This window comes from Anguilla rostrata, chromosome 6 (assembly GCF_018555375.3).
Source record: "Anguilla rostrata isolate EN2019 chromosome 6, ASM1855537v3, whole genome shotgun sequence".
NCBI lineage: Eukaryota > Metazoa > Chordata > Actinopteri > Anguilliformes > Anguillidae > Anguilla > Anguilla rostrata.
Window position 1 is genome coordinate 46,796,705 of NC_057938.1, and position 20,143 is coordinate 46,816,847.

General features: G+C 50.7%; 1 protein-coding gene across 18 annotated transcripts in view; it reads right to left on the reverse strand.

Annotated features, from left to right (window-relative positions):
* epb41l2 (erythrocyte membrane protein band 4.1 like 2) overlaps window positions 1–20,143 on the reverse strand; it is a 68,923-nt gene that overhangs the window by 29,939 nt on the left and 18,841 nt on the right. For all 18 annotated transcript variants that reach the window (XM_064340075.1, XM_064340083.1, XM_064340082.1 and 15 more), the window contains exons 2-5: window positions 16,324–16,745; window positions 14,249–14,464; window positions 6,283–6,387; window positions 4,020–4,062 (exon numbers count right to left, since the gene is read on the reverse strand). In XM_064340075.1, the coding sequence (XP_064196145.1) occupies window positions 4,020–4,062; window positions 6,283–6,387; window positions 14,249–14,464; window positions 16,324–16,731 (772 nt within the window). In that variant the 5' untranslated portion in view covers window positions 16,732–16,745. The remainder of the gene's footprint in view (window positions 1–4,019; window positions 4,063–6,282; window positions 6,388–14,248; window positions 14,465–16,323; window positions 16,746–20,143) is intronic.

A 20,143-nucleotide genomic window follows, 5' to 3' on the forward strand; every position in this document is an offset into this window, starting at 1 on the left:
CAGCTGTTGCGCTCTCTTGACTAAACAGTTCTTGAGGAAAAAAATGCAAAAAGAATGTGCTCAGGACTGTCATTTACACACACAAAGTACATTTGAAATATCATGGAATTAGCCAGGCCGAATTTCCAACACAAGCGGCCACTGGCGTTCGCTGATACCAGCTTGCACGGTAAGCAAAACCGTTGAACATTAATTTCCAGCTTGACCGCATCGCAAGCTAACGGCGACGGCCCCGGAGAAAAAGCGGGTCGCGTCGCTTTAGCGCGAACACAGCGGGCTGTGTGACAGAGGCAGCGCCCCATTTAGCCGCCTCTCTGGAGGAAGGCAGGAGAAACGGGGCCGCGTTAGCCCGGCGCACCGCCGCATACTTCCTCTTCCCGCCCCCGTCACACATTAGCGGTATCATCGGCCGTGCCCGTGACCCGGGAGGCCGCGGATCGCAGAGGTCTCGTCCTGCGCCTAGCGTAGCGGCCAGCCCAGAACCTCGCAGGGTATGAACCCCAGGGCGCGCCCGCCGTATCGGCTAAGCTCCGGCTGATTACGCAGCGCTGGAAAACATGGCCGCCGCAGACGCTGGCCCGGGCCTTATGGGATGGCCATGTTGATAAACACGCTGAGCTCTGACATGAGGGCTTGGGAGCAGCTACAAATCCCCAAAACCGCACAGCTGTTAGCTTAAAAAAAAAAAAAAAAAACAAGCTAGCGTGAAGCAATTCCATCTGGGAGAAAAATTACCAAGAATGTTCTGATTTTATATTCCCAATTTGACTGAATGCGTCTGTTCAAAAGACGCCCACACGGTCTGCTGGGCCGCAGCAGAAAGCCACTCTATGCTCTATCAATCACTGTTATTGCTGTTCGTGCCTACCTAGGATATAAAGAACAGATCCCATTATGCTGCGAGCGGAAAGGAATTTCATTGACTCGCTCATGCATGGGCATATATGAAATTCTCTTTTCTTGAAGGAAGCCACTTTCGTTCTTATATCCGGCATACTTTCGCAAATTAAAAACACCACGAAGGACTTCCTCCGCCCTGAAAGCGTGCGGAGGAAACCCCGGGCGCGTCTGAAGGCAGGCAGCTCGGGCGTCCGGCGATGTGTCATTTGGGAGGAATCCCAGGAATGAGCCCCACACACTGAGAGACCGCCGTCGCCCCCCGTCTAACAGGGGGCGTATTGTGGTCGACCTCTTTTTCCAGGGACTCAAAGTGCCCAGTTGGCTGACTGTCCGGGACCGTACAGAGGGACGGAAAAATAAGATGCGTGTCCCAGATGGCCAGGGCACGAAAAAGTCACACGATGGGACGTTCCGTCTTCGCTAACGGCGCGCGAGAAAAGATAAAGGAAGTGACACGCGCCCGGCTCCGCGGTCAGGTGTTCCGCGTTACGGCTTGAATTAGAAACGTGCGGCGCGCTCGTAGCTTCACACGGTGTGGCCTCATAAACGCAACCTTTCCCACGTCTTTACCTCGGACTGCCATGTTGGCAGCCAAAATGGTCCAGACAAAAAAAGAGGAAACTGCATTTGCTAATTTGGCTGGGCAAATTGCACAAACAATGTTATGTCAATGATTCATGGATTTATCCTCTCTGTTAACCACAGGAAGCAAGAGAGAGCAACAGCGGTCAATTTAAGTGTTATTTGGCGCATGGAGGGAATAGGGAGCAGACCGAATCATTGTCCATTAGCGGCTCTGGGTTTTTTTGCCTAAAAGGATCCAGGCGACAGCGGTTCGGGGGAGGGGAAAGGACGGGTCTCTCCGAGCGGCCATTTTAACGGCGATAACCTCCCACAGAGGCAGACGAACTGGGGGCTAACAGCCGCAGGGGAATTCTTTCCCTTTTTTTGTTTTTCCTATTTTCAATTACGCTTGAAATGTTCCCGGGGCTGAGTCACGGAGTCTGTGGAAAACAAACGTCTGCGGCCACGGAGCACGCGACAGACTGACAAGAGAAACGCTGTTCAAAACGAAGCACTGGAAAAAGAGGCTAAACTTCACTTTAAGAGCCTGCTTACACATGCATACCTACCAGTAAACCACAAATTCTTACATTTTTAAAATTTCATAATTTGGTAGAGGGACCATATGCGTAATAAGCATTCAACATTAAAATTTAGTGTTGTACAGAGGTGTACTTTTTTGTAAATTCATATTTGCAGACAGAGAAGGGAGGCTAAAAGAGTGAGATGGATGGAAGGAGAGAAGGAAATAAAGACAGGAGGCAGAGAGAGAGAAAGAGAGAAAACACCCAGGGAGCATGTGTTAATAAGTGACAAAACATTTGAATAACAGTCAAAACGGCCAAACGAGCACACCGTCTGCAGACCTTGCCATCAAAAAATGGCGATAATAGAAACTTCTAGGGAAAGCGGGGAATTCATGTCAAATTTCCCCAGAAGATGACTTCACAACATGGTCATTTCCTCAGCGCTGGACTCCGGGCAGCCACACCGTTCCCCAGCGTTCCCCCACGATTCCACGGAAAAAAACAGACCGGCTTGTTATCTTAATAAAGATGGACTCAGTGTGTGTTTTACAAAAAATGTGCTTAATGAAAATTCTGCTGTTGGGGTTATCCTGTGTGGGAAAGAAAAAAAAAAAAAAAACGCTGATGAAAAGTCAGGTGGCTTGTGAAGATTAGCTCATTAATAACATCCGGATTAATTCTGTTAACCTAGGAACCGTTGTTCGCCATCGTCAGGTTCTGCTAAACCTACTGCCTTCAGAACGCAAACACAAGGTTTCACAGGACCGAAGACGTCCACATTCAAGTGACTTTCTTCATACTGAACTACATGACCACAGAAGACCACAGTGTGCACCACGGCAAGCCTTCTTAGTGTGGAACGGGTTTCGGGGTAGTAAAACAATACGAACGAACGGGCAGACGAACGTGTGGAATGAACAGCGTTTAAGGAGTAAACCAGTTTTAAACGACACACTTGAGTTTCGGGGTTTCAGGTGTGGCTGTGAAAACAGAGCCTTGGATAAAGAGGGTTTTACATGACAGTTACTTTGGCTACTGGACAAGAGGCAGGTGTAGGGACAGGATATATTATCACTACCATGACAGAAAGCCCATTACCATCACTCTACTCTCTCGTTTTGTTTACAGCTTTTATTCCAGTCATGCCAATTCTCTAAGGAGCAGCGGTATACTGCTAATTGTTATGACTGATTGGAAGCAAAAGCTAAAAGAGTATTTAAAGAGTGCAACAAGCGCAGCATTTGCTGAATGACCCTGTGGAGTTCCGGAGAGCGTCTGGGCGTGTGTTCTGGACGGTAACGCATTAATCACCGGGGATTCTGGCCCCCGGTCGAACCGGGCAGCGGCCCAAAACGCGAGGCGGACCGCGCACCAGCTGCACCTTCCAGAGGCCGCGGCGCGATCGTCTCCCCTCCCCTGGACCCGCGCCCGTCCGCGAGGCCCCCCGGCGGTGACGTCAACGGACCCGGAACGCTGAGCGGAGGGGCGGCGCGCGGCGCTCCTGACGCGTCCCAGATGCTGCCGGGCGGGGCACCCGATAAATCCCGCTCGGGGGGGGGGGGGCGTCGCGCGGTTGGGACCCCTCCGTCACCGCTACCCCGGTCCAGAGGGGCCCTGGTGAGGCCCGGGGCGGCCCCCGCCCGGCCCCCGCCCGGCACACGTAATGCGCAGCAGACTCCTACGCCCGTGTGGTAATTACAGCAATTTACTCACCAGATGTGAAAAGCACATCTCACTCCAGGACAAATCTGGGAGTCTCCGCGCAAACATTCAAAAACTAACGCTGCTCAACGCGGAGCTTGAGGTAGAAGCCATGCTAATTTCGCTCTAAACGTACTGCAGTATCAGATAATGAAGGGAAGGGGTTTTAATTTCGCTGTTTCCCTTCACTCTAATGACTTGTGATGGCTGCAGTGCAGAGACCTGGGTTGATGTTGGAACTTCATCAAACCAAATTGGGTTGCGCGGTGGTCTTGCGCTTCACGAGACGCTTGACAGAAAACACGACGGCACGGCAGTCAGACTTACTTCGAATCTGACGCTTGATCTCCTTCGTGGGGTCCAGCCAGCACTAAAAAAAAGAAAAAACAAATGAAAGTAACGTCAGGTTTTTCAAACGTAAATGTTAGGAAGTTAATCCAACGCAAAGCCAGACACAGCATTGAGCTTGCAGAATTAATAGCCATAAGTGCAACCCTCGAGGCTTAGAATTTCACAATTTTGATTCTCGATCTCTAATAAATTGTTAGAAGAATAAATATTGCGAAGTAGAAATTAAGTGCTTCCACCAGACCTTTCCTCCTGAACGACAACACAAATACACAGAGACCGGTCTCCGTGTGGCCTCTGGAGTTTACAGCAGTGATGATGTAATGTAAACAAAATAAACAGCGCGCTCCCTGAGTTTCCATGGCAATTTTCCCCTTGAGTGAGCTTGAAGTGGAGACTGATAAATGCTATGGGTGATAATCGCACTGCTGGCTCCGGTACATTACTCACAGTACCTGGAGTGCGGTTCCAGTTAATGACACAAACAGGCGGCCCCGTGACTCCGTGATTACATTCATTCAGCCACTTGTAAACATGTTTGGCCTTAATGCCACGGTACTTCACTGTGGCAAAATAGGTAGTCCAATGGTAACATTGTCTTCAACAGTCAAGAAACCAGTACCGACTTCAGAAGTGGACAAGATAGTGTTCAGTTTACAGGGTATCACGTAACACAAGCCCTGCTTGGTGAGGTGCTGGCTAACGGTATGCACATCAGGTAAAAAGGCAAAAGCTGCACTCGCAGGTTAAACCAGGATAATTACATGAGATACGTTTCATGACAATTGCCGTAGCGTTAGCCTAATGCTAACTAGCGCGGGGCAATGCCAGCTAAGGAATAAAATGCATAGCCGAGTGTTTTCTTTCCTTCGAAACTTTCAATTAAATTTGAAGTAATGGGGCCCAGAAAAGCAAACACTGTGGTTTCTCGTAACAAGTTTGATCAGAAATGATTTTTTTTGTGCTCGAGGCCCTCCAGCAGCAGGACACCGAGGCAAACAGATGCTTTCCATTCCAGACGTCCGACGGCAGCACAGCTGAGCCATCTTCCCCGTTCCCCGGGCAGCTGGCGTGGACGTGAAACCCAACCCCGCGTGGCGCAATCGGCGGGAGCGATGATCTAAACCCCCACCCCTCCCCCTCCCGAGGCCCACGGCGCAGATCTGAGGCTAGGGGAGCGGCCCCTGTTTGCCATTACGCTCCGGCTACGGCACGCAGGGCGGATTAGGCAAGGGGCCGGGGCCGGGGGCCGGGGGCCCCGGGAACACGGTCGCATCTGAGAATGAAATCAGGCGCCGGGTCGCGGGGCGGGTGACGGAGCCGCCGCCAAGCCCGTGATGGGAAGAAGCTGTGGGGCGTCTCCAAGCGTGTTAAGGAGCTCCTCGAGAAAAAAAAACGCACGGCATCCAGAGCAGGATATCGTCTTGCGTTTTCGGGACTTACGGCGCCCTTCGGTCAAACCTCTCAACAGCGGGGTGGGTTCGCTCATCGAAATACGCTAACTGCCCTCAGCCCACGCAGCCTGGTCGACCACACACGGTCTCATCTCTGTGATGCTAAGGCCACTAGATCACTCACTAGAACAGCGATCTTCTTTCCTGGTGCTGGTGGGACACAGGGTCTGCTGGTTTGCGTTTTCACAGTAATATCAGCCACCAATTCAGACCCAAGAAACCATGTGAGGTGAGTTAAGTGTGTAATCGACTCCTTTAATTGATCAATTTATTGCAGAATTACAACAAAAACCAGCAGACCCTGCGGCCTGCCAGCACCAGTAATGAACACAACTGAACTAGAGGAACTGAATATCCGTGCTGATTACTGACATACCTCAGCAGGTCTTTGTTAGCTCAGTAGTCACTCAGTAGCACATTACCAATGGCAGCTGCCCATAATAAAACAATACCATATGCCGCAGAAATCATCTTATATGTACAGCCTACGCTACGCGTATTATACAGGAGGCGGTTTTCCGAGAAATGCTTTTAGGCGGGAGAAGAATTTAATGACTAAACATGAAGTATACATGAGCCGGACATTAATGTTATATAGGTTTCGCATGAATAATGCAAGCGCAGAAAGCGGAGATGAATGTAGTGTGGAATGCGGGAGACAGAATGAAAAACGCTTTGCTCACAGGCGGAACGGCACCAGTGGGACCGCTCTCAGGTTTGGAGGAAACCTGAGGAAATTCGGGACTGGGGGAAAGGTCTGCGTTTGGGAGAAGAAGAGCACACCTCACCTTTTGGTCGCTGGCGTCTTGGAAGCAGAGCCCGAAGTAGTCCTTCTCCAGCAGGTTGAGATGCTCGCACACTTTGAAAAAGACGTACTGGCCCTTCGCCCGTTTCTGAAAGGAACACAAACAACGGCGTCACTCGCTGGAAGAGAAGGCATTTGCACAGAGAAACATCACACTACAGTTTAAAAATAAAACCTTTAAAAACTGTTCACAATCCACCTAATTTTTTCCCCTTAGTTTTGACACAACACAAGGGTAAAATCATATTTTTATTGAAGAAACATGCCATTGGCCATCAGTCAAAATTGGAAATAATGGAAAAAAAAATATATAACCACACAAAGATCTTTGTAGGCAGATTACATGTGGCAAATCACAGCACCCTTATTTACATCTCTTGCAGTCCATCAACACAGTTATATTTTCAAAGACACACTGCAAATTGCTCATGACTAAGGTGCTCTCTCTCATTTTAGGGTGACAGAATTGCTTTAACAAACAGCATTAAAGCAAACCTTTCCAACAGCTCTGAGAAATTGACATGAGCAAACAGGGGCATTTGTCACATGCTTTCATGGTATGTTCAGTTTCTCATAGCTCAGCACTGTTTGTGAGGAGAAAGGGTAACATGCTTAAGAGTCAACATCCTGGTACCGGACCACGCCCCTAGAGCGGTGTTCCATCGTCTAGTGCAGAACCTGGGACTCGTTCCCCGGGCTGGGCGACGGCAGCCCCTCCCGGTCAACACAAAACGTTCTCACAATGTTGCCCCAATGTCGCGCCAACGTTACACCATTCACAAAACCACTCCGGTAACACAGTGAGAACGTTTCGCGTCAGATGGGCTCCTGACGGGCAGGCTGGGTCGCGGCGTCAGAGAGCCCGGCGGCTCCGCGGACGTTCCCACGCCCGCTGGCGCTGCGGTGAAATGGGGCGCCGCCGCTGCCCCCGGCCCCGGGCCGCGCGGAGGCCCCCTGGCACTCGCGGAATGAGCGGGCTCCCTGGTATGAATCGCGCCGCAACGCCGCGGGGGCGGGGCCTCTACCTCCTCAGGCCGTGCGCTTTCTCCAGGCCCCCGAGGACAATCGTAAAAAAAAACGAGGGGGAGTGGGGGGGGACAAAAAATTTTTTGACAAAGAACAATGGCCTTGATTTCGAGATGGCGAAGGGAAAATGGGAGTCGTGCACTTTTCTTTCTTCGGCCGGACCGCGGAAATATGCCAGGCATGCTGGGGTATCGCTGGTCGCTGCCGAAGGGCGCCGTCGGAAGGGCCGAACTGATACTTCTTTTCTCTCTCTCTCACAAAGGGCCCTGTCACATGTGCCTATCTTGACGCCTGGGGGGGGGAAAAGGGCGAGCCGTTCTGTCCGATAACGTCCTCGCGAGTGTGACCGTCGAAAAGCCGCCGATGCCAGCGTGCGGGGTCAAGGATTTTGCTGCTACAGAATGCAAATCTGTTGCAGGTGTATTCTCTTCACACAGATTAATGCATCTCTGCTGGTGCTCATTCATTTGCTTAGTATGTTTTGCTAACCAGTTTCCCCTAATGTATATAGCATAGACTGTATTGTACATTCAATTTCATTTTACGTAATGCCAGATAATTCCGTTCGTGATAACACGAATACTATTCGTGTCAGTAATCACCGTAAAGTGAAAAAAACACTGCCACTGCATTGTCCATACCCCCCCTTCCTCTCCCCTCAACCGGATTTGAACCTGGCAGATATCCACTCCAATTATACACTGTGCCACTATCGGTTTGCACAAAATGAGCCCAGTTGTAACCGCCATAATGGATTCACTGACAAACGCACGCTTGGCCATGTCTTTGCATGAGGCTTTGGAAACTTTAGCGGTGACTGGTTCGCTGTCAGAACCGATTGCTGGCCTATGACAAATTGAACTAAATATGGAGAAACCATTACAGTAAGTAGCTTTTTACATTAAGAGGCCTCTACGATGGAAGGGAAAGCACTTAAAAACTAAAAATCTAATCAAATTCAACAGCAATGGATTATGGAACAGCACCACAGATTTCCCCCCAAACTATTACAGGCTAGAATTACAGCAACTACTGGCATGATCAAATCACGCAGCAGAAGACTGTCTCCTGGCTCCAGACTGTATCACAGGCGGTAGAGCTGGAACAGCACAGTGGAATTTAAAGCCGAAGTCCAGTCTAGTCTGGACACCTGGAAACTCGTGACTGTACACCGAGTCACGGCCTCTGGCGGCACGGCCTGCTATTCGCATCAGCGGGACGGACGGCATCACTGCGAACGCGCAAAACCGGTTCCTCTCGTCCGACCCGGTTCCCGAAACAAGGGCGCAAACGCGACCATCAAAGCAAGCGGCGCCTTAGCGCCACGAGCCAAGAAGGCCGGCCTTTTCCGAGTCGCCGAGCGCTCCTCACGCTCGGCAGACCAAAGTGAAAACGGGCGGGCCGCAGCGGCGCGGCGCCGGCCGACGGGCCCGGGGATTTATGCGCGCGGGGAGGCTCTCTGAGGAAATTCCCCGACGCGAGAGCTAGCGCGGGGCGGGGGGGCGGAACGGCAACAGATCACGCCCGAACGGCTCCCAGTGGTCGCATTAATCACGGGGGGGGGGGGCGAGACGGCGGGCTCGTTAAACCGCTAACGCGAGCCCCGGCTTTCGAGAGCTCGCGCTTAACGGCAGGCTAGGAAAAGCAAACAGAGCGCTTCGAGGCTGGACCGCTGAACGTCGCGTTTATGTGCGCATGCAACGTGTTCTGCTGGCTCTCTGCAGCCCTTGTCAGATAAATGACAAGAACAGACGAGTAAATCTTCATTAACCCTTTGAAGAGCAGGTTTTTTGGAATGTTCAAAATTATAAGTCAGTGTTCTAGAACTCCATTGTTTTCAATTACCAGTAGTGATTGTGACATCAGCATTAGAATGTTCAGTTAAGAACATTCTAATCGCATAATTGTGGTGCTACACCTCAGGTAACCAAGGGTTAAAGGGCATCTTTTCCCACCGTCGCAAGAGCGACAGCACCGTGAATAGACTTTCGAAGACTATAACAAGAATCCTTCCAGAACAAGTTTGAACTAAACGGTGACACACAGCACCAGACATGAGAGTTCCGGCACAACCAAACCGCAAATTAAGTTGGGGATGAGCAGGCGCTGCTCTGGTCTTGCGGAGGGAGATGAATAATGCCGAGCCTCTAAACGCCGGGTGGTAATGAGAGGGCTGGTAAGACTCAGCCCGGGGGCAGGAGCAGCGAGACACAGAATCAACAATGACCCCAGTGAGGATACAGGCCGCTGCTCACGCCTAATTGAGAGTGGCGAGTCGGAATAATCAAAAGCTTGGCCAGTCCACTAATGACTTAATGGGGCACACAAAGAGGGCCCGTTTTCTCTCTCCCAACCTCCCCCCCAAAAAATATAATTCCTTCAAGTGGGCCACCGAGAGGTACATCTTTTAACCTTTCCGTAGTCTTCCCTGGTGTGATAAGACCGGTTTGTGGACGGCTGGTTGCCAGAGTTGGAGGGTACGAGCAGAAACGTTCCGCGGTCCGGCCCCGGAGCTCAGCTGCAGACGAGCATTCCTCCGTCTGAGCGGGAGGAAGCTCCTCCCCGCCGCAGGATTCCGCCGGCGAGCCGCGGACCCGAGCGGCGAGTCCGCCGGCATGCCGAGCGAGCCAAGGGCGGCTGAGGGGGGCGAACGCCGTGTTGGGTGGGAAGAATGCGGACCTGGCAACCGGCCGGAGCGTTCGGGGACCCCGAGGAATGACGGGACCGAGGGAGTACGCGGGGCAGGGGGTTTGCGCGAGGCCAAGCATCACCCCGCTAGCTCTACGCTTCGCTCCTTAACGCCGGCTAACGGGCTGCTAACGTAGCGTGTCTTCTCTGTGCTTCGCTCCTTAATGCCGGCTAACGGGCTGCTAACGTAGCGTGTCTTCTCTGTGCTTTGCTCCTTATCGCTGGTTAACGGGCTGCTAACGCAACATGTCTTCTCTGTGCTTTGCTCCTTATCGCCGGCTAACGGGCTGCTAACGCAACATGTCTTCTCTGTGCTTTGCTCCTTATCGCCGGCTAACGGGCTGCTAACGCAACGTGTCTTCTCTGCACTAATCGAGGCTAATCGGCCCGCATTGGTTTCAGTGCATCTCTAACGGCTCCATCATCGATTAGGGACAGGAATGTTAGTCAGGGGCTGGAACGGGCAGTCCGTCTCTGGGGCCTGAATGACAGACTGGGTGGGGGGAGGGACTGGTCTGCTGGTCTCCAGTCCTCAGCTTTCTCCAGAGCCACGCCCTTCTGTACGCCTTGCCTCCTCAAACAAACGACGAAGTGGAAGCCAAACGCTCAACCGCCAGGGGGCTATTACTAGGGAGGCGTACCGGCACGCCCTGCGATGGTCAGGTGATGAGTGTTCCCTGCAATGGTGACCAGCGACCACACACACGAAACATTGAAGAGGTGGGCTACGGCAGGTCCCGAGGGCTTTCAGCTGTTCCAGAGGCCCAGAGCCAAACTAGTCTTTCAGGAGGCGTAAAACATGCACTGAGCTGATTGTGTAAATAATTCAGGTTTCTCTACCAGAGGAATGGTGCTCTGTGGCCTCAAATACCCAAGTAATTCCAAGATTCAAACACTTTGTTTACATACAAAAGTGCATGGTGTGCGATGGCTATAATTTTGAACAAAGCAGGCCCAGCCTGTTAAAGGAGAGATTGCTGGTCGTAAACCGACACAAAACAAAAACGGTGGCGTGCTATACATAGCCAGGCTGAAAATAAGCCAGTGCGCGCCTGCGTTTTATAGGACAAGGCTTCGAGAGGTTTCCTTTATGCACGCGAGACCCCGCCCCCCGCCTGGTCACACGCTGAATTAGTGCTGCGAGCGCCATTTGCACGTTTTCTCCAGGGGGGAGATCAATACGGGATCTGGAAGGCTGGGAAAGCTTCAGGGCGGCGCTGATGGTTACAGATCGATAGGACAGGGCTCGGCTGATTTGATAATCAGGAACTTCCTGTCTTAATCGTTAGCCTCCTGTGAGCCTGGCTCCGCTGGCCCCTCCCCCATGCCCCCCCCCCCCGCCCCGGCCCCTCCCCCATGCGGCAGAGAGATCCTCTGGGCCTGCGTCCGACACTCGGGACCAGCCTGTCCGTCCCTGCTCTCATCACCGAGAAGCTGCTCCACATACCGCTGCCTGCTAACTGCTAACAGGGCGGGGCTGATTTGCCATACACAAGCCACATGGGGGGGAGGGAGGGAGAAATGGAGAGAGAGAGGAAAAGGACAGAGAGAGAGGGAGAGACAGAGTGGGGGAGGGTTTAGAGAAAGAGGGAGAGCTAGAAGAAAATGTCTGAAGAGGCTTTTAGGGGATCACGTTGAGCTTCGAGTGCTCCTCAGACGAGCTCAGCTGTGACAAAAGCACTCAAACATTCAGTTCCTCTCAGCATTATTCTCCTTTGCCGGTTATGTAACGCAGAGGCAGTCCGTATTATCTACATATCCATGCAAAACAGGAAAGGAGCATCCATTTCGTTTCAAAGACCGCGTCGTGACCACAGGCTAGCACCCTCAGACCTCTCGCTGCTTCCCAGCTGAGGTTTGAGCTTTCTTTAAAAAAAATTAAATACAATTTTTAAAAAATTAATCTCTGAAATGCTTTGTTTTCCCACTCTCATTTAAGAAAATACCCCCTAACGGACCGCAGGCATTACATCTCGCTGTAAGCATGCCACTGTCTTCTGGGTGAATGCTCCCCAACAATGGCATTTTGTGATGCCTCAGCTCTCCCAAAACTGCGAACAAAGCTGGGCCTGTTCAAACACCGCCGCGGCTAAGCAATTAGCGCCGGGGCCCGTTCGCCGTCCGCAATATCAAACCGCATGTTCGGCCGCGGCGGTGGGGGGGGGCTCTCCCTCCGCCAGCGCCGCGGTAATATCTGCTGACGGGAGCGCGCAGCGCGACGAGCCGGCTAGCAGGGGAGCCACGCCCGGCAACGGCGCTTTTTCCATGACCGTCCGTAGAGCTTCACGTTTCCAGCAGACGATTACACGTTTTTCAAAGTTTCTCAAACGTTTTTTTTATTTTCAATCTTCAATCTTCTTGTTACCTGCCTCTACTCGAAATGGCAAGCCCAGGAACGCCTGGGTTTGCTTGCGAGCCCGCCAACGAGCGTCTTCCCCTTCCCATGATGCTCAGGGGCCGCTCTTGGTAGCAGATGCTGTTGGTTTAATCTGCTGGAAGCTCAGAACCCCCCTCGCCCCCCCGCTCCCCCGCTCCACCAGTCCTGTAATCCCCCCCATCCCCCCGCACCCCCCATGGGGTTGAGAACACCAGCCGGCAGACGGGGCCCCCGCAGCGCACGGAATCTCTTGGCGGGGCGAGCGAGGCTTCCCCCGCATTAGCACGGCGGCCATCGCTCCCGGGTCTGGGGTTCGAGCCTGGCGTCGTCCTGGCGCCATCTCGCAGACGGCAGATTCTCCGTGTGTGTCCTTGCGCTCAGCGGTCGCGGGGTTAAACTGTCTAAGAGCACTGCTATACAGAGAGAGTGCGGGCATCACACTGGCTATCGGCCGTTCGCTTTCCAGCTTCTGATGCCTAAGCGCTGTTGCTGTCAGTCATGGCCCCAGGGGACCAGCGCAGATTTTGAGTGCAGAAGGGAGGCACATGACTGTCTCAGGCCCTGCGATGCAGGCCAGGTAGCCCCAGTGAGATGCTACTCGGGGCGTTCTCTGACAATGTATTCAAATGAGAAACATTAGCTTCTCAAAATAAACGACGGGCCGCCCTCTCGAAAGGCTCTTCATTTTCACACGCCCCGTTAGCATGCCGACGGAATACAAACTCCGGCACCGGCTGAGAACGAGCGCGTAAACAAAACGCGCCCCGCCCGCCGCTTCTGTGGGAAACCCTCTTGCTTTACCGCACACTCTTGTGAAAAAAGCCACACGCCGATGGGCCGGTGCCACACGATCTCTCGCTCTCTCTCACAACAGAAAACAGAGAGCTCACATTTTCCTCAGAGCGGTCACGCGCCGTGGGCGTGAGGGGGTTGTGTGGTCTGCGGCGAGGACGTTGAGCTGGAAGCTCAACGCAACGACCTCAAGCTGTACCACCGAACACCTTGATCTGAGCTCTGATTGGCTTCCCAGGCTGCCCTGCCCTCTCCAACAATACCCCACACATTAGGCCACAAAGTCGACGAGCTTGGCAAACTGGAAGCACCGAAAGTGACACTGCTCTAACTACATTAAATTACAAAATAATACGTTATATTAAACTATGTGCACATAATCGTATATTCACAGCATATACACAGCAGGGAATCACGACTGCAGCGAATCTTTAAAGACGATGCTTTGAAAGATAATAAATGGATGAATGGCTTCCTCTCTCTGATACAGTGATTCATTCACGGCGCCGATCGTAGGTGTTCTTCTGCATCGCGCGGCTCTTCCTGCTCTTTCAGGGAGACGGCGGTTCGTTGGTGATGTAAGCCACTCCAGTCGTGTTTACAGGTTGATCTCCTGTTGACTTAAGCGCCGCGCTGCCAAAAATAAACCCGGGGACTCTCCCCGGGCTTCGGAGGCAGCCGCAACGGGCTGTGCGTGAAATCCGCGTCATGTAGCCAGCAGGACTGCGCATAATGAGTCTTCCTGCGTAACGCGCTAGCTTAACGAGGTTCATCAAACGCAGAAACAGTTTCATATGCAGCATGTACAATACGTTCGCCAATGACGCTCACTTTCACTAGCGTTAAGGATAGCAAAACAAAAAAATAATGATTCATTTGTATGCCAGTCTTGTAGGCACGTACACACGCGAGCACAAACACATACACACACACACACACACACACACACACACAGTCCTCAATCACAGAGTGAGTTTCAAAGACTACGCTGAGGCTAGAAGACCGTAGTGCTGGCCCAGTAAAAGCTCAGCTCTTTTCCACAGGTTTAGGGTGAAAGGAGACTCACCTCCACCTCGCAGGGGAACTGCGTGCCGTCCAGCATGGTCACCTGACACACCACCGTCTTCATCTTCTTGGTCAGCTTCAGCGGGGACTTGTCCGCTTTGCCCTCCGGCTTCACGATCTGCTCGTCCTCTTTCTTCACCTCCTCTGCCTTTTCGTCCGACTCCTTCTGCTCGGCGTCCTTCTCCAAAGAGTCCTCGCCCTTCTCCTCCTTGGCAGGCTAGACGTTTATCAACCAGAGAACACTGAGGACAAACGACCCTGAACCACCATGAAACAAAGTTAAACTTTACGCGCTAGGCAACAAACGGAATTAAACAGCAAATAAACACAGCGGCGGTCAGTTTGCGTTTCGTAATGTTCTTTCACGTGTCGTACTATTCGATTATTATGTCATATCAATCCAAACAAAGCAGGAACTGCAGAAGTGGGTGTGATTAACACAACAACATAATCGGCAGGCTGTGCTTTTGAACAGGAACAATACCAAGCAAAAGTGTCAGACGTTTTTTTCAGCCTGGCTGGCTGTCACAGGCTTAGTTACGGAAAAAACCCATGAATTTGGAAACATTAATGATTCTAAATTGTACAATGACATCACAAGCCTGTCCTGACTACGCCATTAAGCCATTTTAGACCGAGTGTTAAATTTGCTGTCTTTAAAAAATTTTTTAAAAAAATCAATGAAATGTGGTGAAATGTAACGTGACTACATTCTCAAGGACTACATTTGCAAAAAACAAAACAAAAAAAAGGCAACAGCAACAGCAGCAATCCCTTGAAGGAAGCCATTTCCCAAGATTCCCTGAGAGAACGCTACAATTGCTAGTCTTCGCACCATTCCGTGCCGTTGATTTCAGTCGGGAGAGCTTTAAGCACAACCATATGATTGTGCTATCTGGAAGAAGGAGAAAAAAACTGCTTTCGTCCAGAGATTTGTTTTCCATTGGCCTGATCGCTGCCGGTGATGTCATTGGGTGGATCAAAATGAAAACATGGAACATAGCGAGCAATTTGGCCCCGACACTGACAAGAACAACGGATGGAGAGGCAGCCCGATTGCAACATGTCGCAAGGCTTAAAGATGTTTAAAAGCAACAACTCCCACGCAAAACATACGTTTCCTGTTAATAAAATCAGAATGAGCCTCTTCCCTGATTGTGGACGTAAATTTCAACCGAGTTAATAAAAGAAGGCGATGATTAAAATCGGAGGTTTCTTGGATAAGCCGAGTATGATTACTGGACCACAGTCCACCTCTTGCATTAGAACATCAGTTTCTACTGGCTGTGCATCTATTATTCAATTCAATTCTATTTTTATAGTGCTTTTTACAGAACTGTCACAAAGACGCCATACACTGGCCATGTTTTTTGTGATATTTAGGTCACACTTTTCTGAAAAAATATCTTTCTGAGCTGTATTTTATGACTTCAATGCAGAACTAAAATGGAATGGCTCTCCTGGTTAAATGCTAAACAGGGTAGTAAAATGTCAAAAAATACTGAGAGTCGGACAGAAACGCTTTAGGTTTTGGTTCATAGGATGTGTTGACGACATTGAAGAAATGAAAGTTGCCGGTGCAAACCTTTAAAGGGCTGAGTTATGAACATTCATGTCCATTGTAATTTTAATGTCCTATAAGACAGGAAGTTGCCTAGCGCCGATGCCGCTGGCCCAGCATGCTAGCGAACGCGATGTTCGGTTTTTGTCCGCCAGCACCTACCAGCAGATCTCTAGTTTCTGACCCTTTCGTGAGCCTGAGGGGGGGGAAAAGCAGAAGGGCTCGGCTGAGGAGATCAACCAGAGTGAAATGAACGGCAATGAACTCCTCAGCGCCTCCGCGGTGGGAGGTCTGGACACCATGTGGCCGGCGGGCCGAGCGCCACGAGCGCGTCTCCGTGAAAACGGGGACGGGGAAGGGAGGGCGGCGGGCGAACGAGGCCTGGGATCGTGGGGGAGAGCGAGCGGTGAGCCGAGCTAATTTGGGGTGGGCTGAGGGACCTCGGATATCGCCGCTGGATGGAAACGGTGCTGAGGTTTAAATGGAGAGAACAGTAGGTGGCGCCGTGGGGGTACCTGGGTGTCGGCGCTCCCGATGGAGTGCTTCTCCTCCTTCTCGTCCTGCTTGGGCGGGGCCTCGTCGGGGGGTGCCTCCGTGCCCTCGGGCGGCTTCTCCTCCTCCTTGGGGGGGGCGCTGTCTTTGGGTCCCTCCTGGCTCTGAGACTTCTGCTTCTTAAGCCATGGGGGGAGGAACCTGGAGATCCCCTTGCCCGTGGGCTGCTGCTGCTCCTTCTCCTTCTTCTTCTCCTCGGGCGTGGTCTTCTCCGCCTCCTTGGGTGCCTCCTCGGCGGGCGGCTCCGGCTGCTCCTCCTGGGCGGGCTCCGCCGCTGGCGCCGCCGTTTCCTGGTCCGGGGCGGCTGGCTGCTCCTCGGCCTTCTCCGGCTCCTTCTTCACCTCCGTCTCCGAACCCGCTTCTGTCGTCATGGTCACCGGTCACGCTTGGGGGAGGGAGAAGGGCAGAGTCAGGATAATGACACCAACGGCACGACACGCATTATAACTCATCCTCAATCACAAAATGAATACTGAGGCTATGATTCATGGGAACATTCACACCATCACTTATAGTACTTAAAACCAGTGCAAAAGCTGTTCTAATGAATTTCCCTAAATGCTATATATATCGCATGGTCTCACATTACTCCAATTTGCATAAAGGGACCATTATGAAAGAAGATGAAAGCCAGCAATTACGTTTCATACAATGATTCAAATATATATTATTCAAATATATTATCATTATATATTCCTAAAGCAATATTCATGAAACCTAATGTGCCTGCATGAAATAGGCTAATGAGTGATATCAATTTTCATGGCTGACAGTGAGTACAAGCAGAGCTCAAAGCAGCAGAACCATAATTTGTAAAGAAATAAATGGTTATTCATAGGGTTCCCTTTGGGGGGAGGGTATACTGTGGTTTGACTCGGGCCAATATGAATGTTACACATTGTTGGGATAACTTATATGACTTAGGCTATGTATGGCTTGACAACTACAATATTATTGAGAACAGCTGATAGGCACATCCCTATTGAAAACCTACACGCCCTGACGCCTTCGCGTTTGCAAGCTGTAACTCATTACGACGTGCTTCGATTAAATTACGTAATCTGATTCGCCAAAAAAGTCAACGAGGCAAAGCAACGGGAACACCGCATTCCACAAACGCGGTTCGAGGCGGGGCCCGGATCGTTATTTGCGGAAAACGGGACGAGGCGGCCGCGGGCGGGACGGGGCTCCGGCCCAAATATCACCGATGGCGGAGCGGCTCGGTTACACTAATTCACCATGACAACAGGGGGGGGCAGAACTCAATGGCTGAGGGCTTAGGTTCTCCACAGTTCCTTTTGTAGCCGAGAGAGGGACATAGGCCAACGCGGAATAAAGAAAAGGAAGCCGAGCCGCTTTATTGCATAATAATGTTTTAGTTTCCCTGGGAAGTGAATGTCTGACAGAGATCGACAATTGTGCGTTAAATACAACGTTCGTGAGAAGACACGCCCATTATGAAATCTGAGTGGTGCGGGTCTATGCTGTAGATCTGTCATCGCACAAAGCGTATTGGTTTCCAGACTGAAACTCGTTGAGAAGCTTTTCACAACCACTTGGTGTGAAACTGGAGTGGGCGAAAGCAGCCTGGTTTCACTGCGAGAAACATCATGTAGCGTCCTTGAACTACACAGAAGAAACGTTTGGACGTGAACTACATTTCCCAACATGCAATGTCAGAAAAGAGCAAGTCCTAGAAGCAAGGGGCACACTGAATAGGTGAATCAGCATATTCAACAGAGCAAAGTCATAAATTTGACATTCTTTGCTCCTGCACATCACATTCCCAACCCATGCAGCCAAAGCTGAAACTCCAGACCTGTAGGTTGTTGTGGTACTATGAATTCACAAAGAAAATGTTCAATACAGAATGGAACAGGAAGTCGGCCAGTTTCTTCAGACCAACACCGTACAGAGACTTCTTGCCCAGAATCATTCAGCTGCAGAATCCATGAGTAAACGCACCTCTGTCGGACCGCAAACTATGAGCTGCGATTTTCAAACACTGGCCGGGGGCATCCTCGTTCTGAGCACAAACAGAGGGCATTTTAAACTATGCGCTGAGTCGCATATTTACTCCTCCTAAATTCTTTCACGTCTTTCAGTTTTTCAATTCAAGTTTTGTCTGTTCTCAGTGCAGGCTATGCGTGGAAGCAGACCTACACATTTGTGTCTTGGTACCAGATTCGGTGGGCGAGTTCTAACTAAAATGGGCGATAAATGCAAATAAAAATATGTACAGTACTGTGGCTGTTTAAGAAAACAGAGGCATAACGATGAAATTACAGCTTAATTACACACTGGTGGCAGGACACACTCGGAAATTCATCAGCGAGAAACACTGAAGCGCTCCGCTTTCCCAATCAATATGGGTAAAAGCACACATTCATCTGTGACCATCCCAGGCTACATACAGGCTAGAGGATTATGGCAGAAAACACTCCCTCTTGCGTGAGTGCTTTAGTGTTTCCAGAGAGGGAATCCATTTTATATTCCATTTTTTTTTTTTGGATGCACATTTCATGGCTGGACAGGCTGGTCACGTGATGTTTAATCTTACACCAGAGAATTGAGGAAGGGTTAGAGGAGAGCCAACAGACTGACAGGAAAGGACGGCGTTGGAAAATGACTTTCCACACGCAGATGCACATTCACTGTAAGGGCGTTCAGAACACGTATTTACAGGCATTTTATATCTCATTTCACATCCCCCGTTTTTACTTCAGGGTACGTGTTCACTGTGGCTATTTATTTATTTAGCTATTTTTAAACGGCTCTATGAACACAGCAGATTTAGCCACATAAACATATATGGAGACAACACTGCAGTATGCAGACAGACCCTTCTGGAAAAATAACCACAATTAACAAATTCTGGTTTTTTTCTTACTTCAGGTTATCTGTGGTGACTTTTCAAAATGGCGTTCTGACCGCAGCATGAACACGTCAAACTTAGCCACACAAATGCGTAGCAAGAGGACTCACCAACACGTAAAAAACTGCGTTGAAGCTGCGGCGTTAACTGCACGGTTGGCGCTCCCTGACAACAGCGACCATTCAGGCCTCCGGTAATGAAGAACAGCTGCCTTCCTCACAGACTTTATCGAATTAACAAACCGGTTAAGCTGACCGTTAAGATGGATTCAAAAAGCCCGACTCCAGACTCCACACGAAGGAACATCGGGCCGCTCGGGGTAAACAGAAATAAACGGGGGCACAGGCACGGCCGCCGCGCACATCAGCGCTCGGAATTGGCTGAGTGGGAAAAGGTCACTCAATTTCACTTCTCCAGAGGCACAAAAAACACTGTTTCCCGCCATCGGGACACAATGGAACTACGTTTCGGAATCCAAACTGTCACTGCCAATGTTTTATGTTACAGTTCCACATCGTAAAAATGTACTCTCACTTCATCTCTCATGAAACCTTATCGTTCCAGAGCTACACTTGCACGTAAACATTTAGGTATTTAACCAAAAAATTTTACATGGATGCTGGGGGTGGGGGGAGCATGTAAGAAATATAAAGTGTTTTATGATACCATTCAAAGAGTATGTCTTTAAAAAAAAAATTTTTTTTTTCAAGAGTGAGGAGAGGGTGGGGGTGGGTGTGCTCCAACGATGAAACAACAAAACTGCACTCTCCCCCGACCCAGCAGAAGAGTGAAGTCAGCCATTCAGTATCATGACGAGGCCGTCGCCGCGAACCGCGGGCTAAATCCCCATAACTGCGGAGCTAGCAGTTGGGAGTACGCGAGACAGCACAGCCTGTCAAAGCCAATCA